This window comes from Ursus maritimus, unplaced genomic scaffold, assembly GCF_017311325.1.
Source record: "Ursus maritimus isolate PB19 unplaced genomic scaffold, ASM1731132v1 scaffold_23, whole genome shotgun sequence".
NCBI classification, from domain to species: Eukaryota; Metazoa; Chordata; class Mammalia; order Carnivora; family Ursidae; genus Ursus; species Ursus maritimus.
In genome coordinates this window covers 33,843,952-33,854,017 of record NW_024424786.1, presented here as the reverse complement: position 1 = coordinate 33,854,017, position 10,066 = coordinate 33,843,952, and the positions used below count along the sequence as shown (strand labels likewise).

At 35.5% G+C, this 10,066-nt stretch overlaps 1 protein-coding gene across 1 annotated transcript; it reads left to right on the top strand.

The window, feature by feature from the left end:
- Positions 1 to 7,431: 7,431 nt before the first annotated feature.
- Positions 7,432 to 8,382, top strand: LOC103666244 (olfactory receptor 5G3-like). Its single transcript, XM_008694261.2, has one exon. It carries the CDS (start codon positions 7,432 to 7,434, stop codon positions 8,380 to 8,382), a length of 951 nt encoding a protein of 316 aa, XP_008692483.1.
- The last annotated feature ends 1,684 nt before the right edge of the window (positions 8,383 to 10,066 follow it).

Here is a 10,066-nt window from a genome sequence, read left to right as displayed (position 1 = left end):
TAGAGTTGTCATATCTTCTTGATAAATTGACCCCATTATCATTATGAACTTACGTTGTTTATCTTAGTAATTTTCTTTGCTCTAACATATGTTTGGTCTGATGTGAGAGAGCTGCACCACCTACCCCTTCCTTAGTATTGGCAAGCTTATCTTTCTCCAGCCTTTCAATATTAAACTATTTGTGTTTGCATATTTAAAGTGGGTTTCTCCTAGGAGGCATATTGTTGATCATGCTTTATTCACAATATCAACTTTACCTTTTAATTAGGGGTATTTAGATGTAGAGTGATTATTGATATGCTTGAATTTAAATCTACCATCTTGCTTTTTGTTTTCCTGTTGTCCCATCTGTTTTTTGTTTTTGTTTTTTTTTTTGGTCCCATCTGTTTTTTATTCTATTTGCTTCATTTTCTCGAATCAGTCTTTGGTTGAAAACTGCTCCCAGGGAGTCTTAATTTTTGGGGGGTACTTCTGGCTTGCTGAGTAGTAGAAAAGTAGTAGGAAGAGAAATCCTCAGATAAAGAAATGGAGGTGGTGACAGTGAAAGTTGGCTGGTAAGCGCGGAGCACAACAGAGTCTGCCACACTACCCAGTGTAATGGAGGGAAGCAGTGTACACACCACACTTTCTGAAGTGCCTGAAGTTCATTCGGAGTTATGATTTTAAGCCTCTTTCTTGCTGGCTAGTAATTGGAAAGGCAATTTCATGATGTAGTAGGGGTGCCCAATGAGTAAGTGGCCAAGGCTCATTTTAAATTAGTGTTTCTAGGTCAGGAGAAACTACAAATATGACTCAAGTAAATAGCTGGGAATATTAGGATAAGGTATTATATTTTATTTATCAAGGTAGCAGTATCAGCTTTATAACTGTACCTCTTGGCTTTATCCCAGGGATTAAATGGTGGGCACAAGAGGGATTATGCAGTAGTGAATTGAAGATGGTGGGACAAGGTGGGACATCAACAATCAGAAGCCACTTCAAGATAGGACTATCTCTATCAACACTTGTATTATTCATGTTGAAATACATATACATTTTCTAAAGAAGTAAATTTTTTGCTTTACGGCTGGTGGCTTACATTTTACATTTATTTATGGACAACTTTAGGAAGACAGTTAAATTATGAGGTATAGAGGTAAAGACATGGATAAAATAGTAGATTTGGATGTAATTCCTTAGTCAGTTCGTACATGCAATACAAACTTTTCATATTCTTTTTTAAATTAATGAAATATGAATATCTATGTACAGCTAATGAATCATTGAACATTATATCAAAAACTAATGATGTACTTATACCTTGGCTAATTGAATTTAAGTATTCCTCCCCAAATAATTTCAAAGGTTTGTTATTTTCCACTTTTAAAGTATGATTGTGAGTAGTGCAAAATTTACATTGCATAATGAAAATATAAATAAATGTAAATTTCCCATCCATTCCAGTTTCCTATCAAGAGATTTCTTATCAAGAGATTTTTCTCTGCATAGAAAAGCATGCATATTTGTACATATGTGCACGCTTTTACAAATAATGTAAAGGAAAGATTACCTTATACACATCTCTACACTTGGCTTATTTATTGATTTATTTTATTGAATGAATCTGACATATAGTGTATAAGTTTAAGATGTACATTCTGTTAACCTGATACATTTATATATTGTAATATGATTGCCATTTCAGTGTTATTTATCATTTTACATAATTATAGTATAGCATTTTATCTATATTCATTATACTATGCATGAATAAAATAGTAGTCCATCCATGTTGTTGCATATGTCAGGATATTCTCTTTCTTCATGGCTGAATAATGTTCCATTGTGTATATATGCCACATTTTTTAAAAGAACTAATTAATTAATTAATTTAGAGAGAGCATGAGCAGGGGGAGGCCCAGAGGCAGAGGGAGAGAGAGAATCCTCAAGCAGACCCCCCACTGAGCAAAGAGCCCTATGCTGGACTTGAGCCCAGGACCCAGAGGTCATGACCTGAGCAGAAATCAAGAGTTGGCCGCTTAACTGACTGAGCCACCCAGGAGCCCCTACACCACATCTTTTTATCCATTTGTCTCTTAATGGGTAATTAGGTGTTTCTATACCTATTTTAGCTATTGTGAATAATGCTGCAATGAACATGGGAGTATAGATATCTCCTCAAAACTGTTTTCATTTCCTTTAGGTAGCTACACAGAAGTGGAATTGCTGGATTGTATGGTTTTTTGATGGACTCTTGGGGATTTTCTAAATATAAAAGCATTTAATTAGCAAAAAGTGACCATTTTATTTCTTCCATTCCAGTTTGGATGCCTTTTATTTCTTTTTCTTGTCTAATTGCTATAGCCAGGACTTCTAGTACTATGTTGAGTAAAGGTGGTGAGAGTGTGCAATGTTGTCTTGTTCATGATCTTAGTGGAAAAACTTTCCTATTTCTTCATTGAGTATAATGCTAGCTGTAGGTTTGTCATATATGGTCTTCATTATGTTAATGTGTGTTCCTTCTATACCCAATCTGTTAAGAGTTTTTATTTTGAAAAGATGTTGTATTTTATGAAATGTGTTTTTCTGTGTTTATTGAGATGATGTGATTTTGCTCCTTGACTTTTTAAGTTGAATATTTTATATGTAATTGTGTCATTTCAAAACACATTGCTCTAACTCATTTAAAAAACTATTTAACCTGTCAAATATTGATAAAAAGTTATTTCTAATCTTTTGCTATTTTAACAAATGCTGCAATAATATATAGGTTTATGTTAGCTGTACACTCCATTCTTAAAGCTTTCTTCTTTTAATATTTCTTTTAAAAATATTTTACTTTATAGTATGACTTTGGATGTTTTAAGGCATGTGTAACATATGTGCATTTCTTCTGGTAATCTGAAGGTGGTATAATTTGTTTTTATAATTTCTGATGTTAACCTTTAGAATTTAGATGTTATTCTAAAATTCTGTTATAGGTGTTATTCTATAAATTCTGATGTTAACCTTTAGAACAGAGAGACTTAAAAATATAATGAACTATTTCTTGAATTATTGCTTTAAAACTATATCAGTACAAAAGATGTTAATATTAATTAGTTAATATTAGACTTTTCTTACATTTATATTTTTTATTTTCCTTCCATAAGCTGATTTTGATAGGTTGTTATCCTTTCTTTTTTTTTTTTTAGGATTTTATCCATTTATTTGACAGAGAGAGAGAGACAGCCAGTGAGAGAGGGAATGCAAGCAGGGGGAGTGGGAGAGGAAGAAGCAGGCTCCTAGCTGAGGAGCCCCATGTGGGGCTCAATCCCAGGACTCTGGGATCATGCCCTGGGCCGAAGGCAGATGCTTAACGACTGAACCACCCAGGCGCCCCAAAAGATTGTTATCCTTAACACTCCTAGTGGCAAATTTCCTCTGTCTTAGACTATACCTACATAAAATACTGTATTTATAACATTTAATCAGTATTTAATAACTCTCTACACTGAGAGGAGGAGATTGGTAGGCAAGAGAACCTGTAAAACTCCATCTTCTTTCATGTTTGTGTTAATTATGTTACCATATTATTATTGGTCATATTAATATCACTATTGATTATATTACTATTATCATATCACCATTTCCTATAATCCCCACAGTTTTCTAATCTTGGTCCATGTATAAGATTATTCACTCTAATGTAGGGTGGAAGGAAACTGCTGAGCATTTTGAGAATGATTACACTTTTTTCCTCTTAAGGAAAAGAAAAAAAAAAAGTCTAACCATTTACCAGAATTTTATGTTTTTTCCTTAAGACATATTGTGTGCTTTTACTGATTAAATACAGATCATCTGATATTTTACTAAGTTTTTAGCATACAACATCTCTCTTCTTCAGAGATACCAATTATTTGTATGTCAGATCTTCCTTTATTCCTTGGTAATCATTTTTTTCTATGAATATTTTGAAGTTGTGGTTTATTTTTAAATTTTATCTTTTTAACCTTCTCAAATACCTTCCATTATTGTTTTAAGGAGTTTCTATATTACTTTTTTGTTTTGTTTCATGTGCTGACAGTTTTAATATAATTTCTTTCCTGGGATCAGCCAGCTTACTTCCTATTACCTGATGTAAATTTTTTCTTTCTTCAATGATGCTATTCCACATAATGAATATTTTTAATTTTAAAAATGTATTAAAGAATTTTCTATAATTTTTTCCTGTTAATAGAATGATTTTTCTTATTATTTTCCTTTCCCTTTTTAGGTATAATAAAATGTCAATAAAATCTGTTTTTGTTGTTTTTCTTATGTTTTTAAATGGTTTTAAGAAGAATTTTTCTGCCATCCATAATCAAAGGTATGTAACATAATTTTAATTACTAAATATATACCATTATGAATGATAAACTTGGGGGGGTTTACTTTCCAGTAAGTCAAGAAATACTGACACAACACCAATTATTGACAACCTTCTGAGATAGATAGTTAAAATGAGCTACCAATAAAATACTATAGGGGTTGAATAGAAGGGGATATCAACTCTTCTTTCAACAATAAGGTTCTCAGAGAAGGTGGTGATTGCATTAGTTTAATCCGTGTCATCAGACTCTACATTTGTTTCTTTCTTGAGTGTGACCCTTCCATCCCAAACAGCTTCCTTGCTTCTGCTCCTATTTCTATGGATCTCCTTAGCACTGCCTGGAATACCTTTCCTTTAACTTCGGTTTATCTAAATTTTATTTATTTTTCTAGAGAAATTCCTTCCTTGAGTGTTTTCTCCTCTATTCCAGTTTTATAGTAATCTATCCTTTCTTTGGAGTCCAGGGACTGTGTTTTTTTTTTTTTTTTTTTTTTTTTTTTGCCTAGATATAAACAAAGAAACAAACAAAAAACTGCTTTTATCTTAATGTCTAAGTATTGTGTCCTTAACTATGCTATAAATCCCTAATAATAATACATAACATTAATGAGCACGGATTCTGTGCTGGACACTCATTAAGTAGTTTAAATGTATCACTTCATTAAGTCCTTCCAAGATCTCTGTGAACTAGACGCTGTTGTCTTCTTTAGTTTAGAGATTCAGAGAACAAGGCACAGAGAGACTTAAAAATGTGCTTAAAGTGACCCAAGCAGTAAAGCTGTGGAATTGAGGTTAACACCAGGGGCTGTTTCTCCAGAATCCAGGCAGCAAACTACTTCCTCCAAACTGGTCCTGGGTGCTCAATGCATCACTCCCCACTGATGGAAAAGAGAGCTCTTTTCGGCAAGAAGGATCCCAAAGTGGGGGAAAAACCCCATTGTTTTCTTAGGAATCCTCTCTTTGAGAAAAGAAACAGTTATGAAATAGTACTTGGTCCAAGTGCCACTGCAGTTATTTTAATTTTGTCCCTGTGGGTGTAAACTCTTGAGATTTTAGTTCTTTGGGGACCTGGCCTTAAACTATTGAAAACTCCTGAGAACTACTGAAATCTCCTTATGCTGTGCAGTGCGTGTATTCATATGCGGGTCAAAAAACATCTTTGTACTTGCAGGCTCTTCAAGACGGACATTTGTCTTCTTCGCCAAGTATTTAGAAAGTCATACCTCTTGGAAGAGGTTACCACCATGAAGGAAGTTGAGTGTTCCCTTCTTCTAGAAAATGATCATTTCCTCTGTAGCAGTTAAAGGAGCTACATGAAGGGTATCCTTAAAGAAGTAAGTACGTTGCATTTTGGAAAATAGGAAGTTTTTGAAATTTGGTGGAGAAACCTCATGATGAGCTTAAATGTCAGGAAAATCAACCTCCTTAGCTTGGGCTCTCTAAAGAGAGACCAAACAGCAGGTTTGGTGTGAGTTTTTAAAATTGAATTTCCTATTTATTTCTTTAAATATAGAGATACGACAATGTCTATGAGGATTTCTAAGGTCACAGAATGGAGGTGTGAAAGGGGCATACAGATTAACCTCCTTGTCTCAGAATAGCTTACATTCAAATAAAGAATAAAGAAAGAAAGAAAAGAGAGGGAAGAAGGAAAGAAAGAAAGAAGGAAGGAAGGAAGGAAGGAAAGAAAGAAAGAAAGAAAGAAAGAAAGAAAGAAAGAAAGGAAAGAAAGGAAGAAAAGAAAATAAAGGAAAGAAAAGAAAAGGAAGAAAGGAAAGAAAAGAAAGGAGGAAAAGAAAGAAAAGAGAGAGATTGGATCAAAAATAGAAGGAAGCTGTCTATTCTACCTTCTAATTCCCACATGCTTATATTAGTGTTTTTGGACTGGCATAATGCCCTGGCTGATGCTAACATAAGCCTAGAATCACCTTTGTGACTGTTGAAATCATACTTTATATAGCATTGAGCAAATAATTATTAAAATGCTAAAAGAATCAAATTGAATGGATACAGTCACTGTTTATATCGTGTATCAAGCTTCACAAAAAATTATTGAATAATAGAAGTAGTATATTGTTTTTATTTTATTTAAAGATGACATTAATTGAAGAGATAATAAATGTTATTTAAAACAAGATTTTTCATATAAATTTTCCTGCATAGTGATTGTCTCCTTGGAAACCATTTGATTTCTTCTTCCTGAACTAATGAGACAGAAAGTAAAATTGTCTTCATAGGGCTCCCTGTACAAATCATTCCCCATTTGATATTTTACACATTAGTATAATTGATATTGCCTGACAGATGTCAGGATAAGTGCCTTAAAAGAAGTTTGTATAATGTACAGGGAATCACATAAAATAATAATATGTTATTTTGGTGCAAACAGATGCTTATTTTTCTATACAATTGTCATGGCATTTCCATTTTGCTGTCCAAAATTTGCCAGATACCTTGTTCTTACACATAAGACCTCTCCATTTCTTCCATGACATCATATTCTTGTATAGGAGTAACTGCTTCACTAATTGTGTGCATGATCCTTTCCACATCCTGTTATCAGTGCAAGCAGAGAGTAGACTGATAAACACATCTATGAATTGTGTCTTAATAACATTCGAGTGGTACTGATTCTTCAGTGAGAACAGGAACTCCCTTGCTTAGTTCTTTCCCAGATGTCTAATGTAGGCATCTATCATATTGGTGAGATTTTACAGTATTTCCAGTAAAGGTATTCCTAAGTGAGTTATTATCTCATAACACAATAAGATGAAATGTGGAGAGTAATTCCCATTTCAAATGCAATTTTATACCTTGCAGAACTTTAGATGATATAGTTGGACTCCACTGTTTATGGGAGAGTACTGAATCCAAAGAGATGGAGGGTGAATCATCCAAGTTCACACAGTATTTTTGCACAACTCCTAGACCTAATACACGGACATACTGTCTTCAAGTTCAACAATATGTCAATAATTCTCTACTATAGATCTGTTTAGGATAATATGTTATTGGCTTAAAATATTATTTGTAACTGTTGATGATTGATTTTTTTAAAATAAAAATTACTTTTCCTTCTTGTAACAGATTACAACTGATCAATGGAAGATAAGAATCAGACACAAGTGACTGAATTTCTTTTCTTGGGCCTCACAGATCATGTCCATCAGCAGATTGTCCTCTTTGTCATGCTTCTGTCTGTCTATCTTGTCACCCTCGTGGGTAACACAGGGATCATCGTTCTCATATGGACCGATCCAAGACTCCACACCCCTATGTACTTTTTTCTCAGCCACTTGTCCTTTGTAGATATTTGTTCCTCTTCTTCCATTGCCCCCAAGATGCTGTGTGATATCTTCGCAGAGAAAAAAGACATCTCTTTCACGGGTTGTGCCACACAGATGTGGTTCTTTGGTCTTTTTGTGGCAACTGAATGTTTCCTCCTGGCTTCCATGGCATATGACCGGTATATGGCCATCTGTAAGCCTTTGCTGTATACACTTGTTATGTCCCAAAGTGTCTGTGTGCAGCTGGTGGTAGGGCCTTATGCCATGGCTCTTATAAGCACAACGACTCATACAATCCTCACTTTCCGTTTACCCTTCTGTGGTCCAAATATCATCAATCACTTCTTCTGTGACATTTCTCCACTGCTTTCCCTAGCATGTGCTGACACATGGATCAATAAGTTAGCGCTGTACATCATGGCTGGAATAATTGGCGTGCTCAGTGGTCTGATCATCATGGTCTCCTATGTTTGCATCCTGGCTGCCATCTTGAAGATCCAGACTGCTGATGGGAGGCAGAAAGCTTTCTCCACTTGCTCTTCTCATCTGGCAGTTGTCTCCATCCTGTATGGGACTCTTTTCTTTATCTATGTTCGTCCTGGCTCAACTTCCTCCCTGGATATCAATAAAGTGATTTCTCTATTTTATACTGTGGTAATCCCCATGTTGAACCCCCTCATCTATAGCCTGAGGAACAAGGAGGTGAAAAATGCATTCAGGAGGAAGTTTGAAAGGAAAAATTCTCTAATGGTTTTGGTAAAATAGAATTTTGTTGTGTTATACCATAGATGTTGGTACAGACTGTATAGGAAAATCATCCCTGAAGTGGAAAATCAGAAACTGCATGTGAGTCTGTGCTCTGCCAGCTCATAGACGATTTGAAAAATAGAGTAGTTCTTAAATATTTTTCTGCCCTGTCTTGTTGTCTATGACATGATGAGACTTTCAAAATAATATAGAGATGGATTGAGGACATAAATGTGAAAATATCGTGGAAGAACACTTAGGTGAATATTTGTACAATCATGTATGCTTGAATATTATTTAATCCAGACAAGAAAACCAAAAGTTGTAATCAAAAGTTCAGAGTATACAAACAATATTACGGGGGAAATAATAAAACAACAGAAAATGTTTGTGCACATGTTCCAAACAATGAGGTAGTATCCCTGATGATGAAAGAACAGCCTAAAATTCAATGAAAAATAAAAGAGATAAATGGGCAAACGAATGAACAAGCAATTCACAGAAATGGGGATCCATATGACAAGATCGTATGGGAAAAAGTTCACTATCATTACTGGTCAAGGAAACGAAAGGAAATTAATATGCTAATGCAATGCCTTTCCATGTAGATGGAATATTGTTAGTTTCCCATGATGGTGAAGTTCCTATATGTCCACGTTCACTCTTACTTTCTGCTAATAGTGTGACTACTCCATTTTCACAAAGAATCTGGTAGTTTCCAGATAAGATGATAAATTTATATGGCATCTGATCTAGAAATCCCTTCTTTAGAAATCTAGTTGACAGAAATATAAATGCCAATGAGTAAGATTACTCATATTTCAGCATTTTGTGTGGAAAGTAAAAGAAAAGAAATAGAGTGTATACCCACCATTATAAGAAAAGTCAGTTTTGTGTGCATGCATGTGAAATGTACAGCGAATGAAAAGACTAGATTAGGTAATTATGGATTGACCTGGAGTTTATATGCAGTCACTGTTAGGTGAAAAAAAAAATCAAGCTGAAGGTCAAAGTGTAGCTCTGATCACTAAGAACAAGTGCCAACGCTATATAATAAAATGTGCATGTGCACGCAGGTGCCAGTGAGCAGAGGGAGGACTGTATGAAGGATGCACAGCAAGCTTTTGACGTTGATTACTTCAACAGGAGTGACATTGGCGGTGGGAAAGGAGAGGTTTCCTTCATGCACATTTGAATTGTTGCTTAATCGCGCCCCTTGCATTTACTTGGGCTCCATTTAGACGAGCTCATTTCCATCTTATGATCTTTGCTTTGCCCATTTTACTTTATTTATTGGCGGATCTGACGGGACCCAGTGCATGAGGCCTGGATACGTGCTCACCTGGTGCTTCTTGTGCAAGAGTTCCTTCCTTATTAGGGCCAACAAATGGACTAGGAGCTCTTTCTCAGAAGCCAGAACATGCTTTGTTGCAGATGGTATAGAGTAGCTCCCGCAGCTCAGGACCTGCTTTATCTCCCCACTGAGGCTGGTAATATGCTCCATGTTGCTTTTCTCCCGTGACCACAGCTTTCCTTACAGATCCTGCTCTATCACGTGGCCCACGTGGCAGGGCTGCTTGTACTGTACCTGGACCTGCTGCTGAGGCTCTCCTGTTCTGCATCCCACCTAATGCCTGCGGCCTTCTGTGCCATATGGTTTCTGGGCTGGAGAACCATTCCTAGGTGTGGAATATGTGGCCTC

Coding starts and splice junctions, on each gene's coding strand:
- LOC103666244 (XM_008694261.2), top strand. CDS start 7,432: ATGGAAGATAAGAATCAGACACAAGTGACTGAATTTCTTTTCTTGGGC.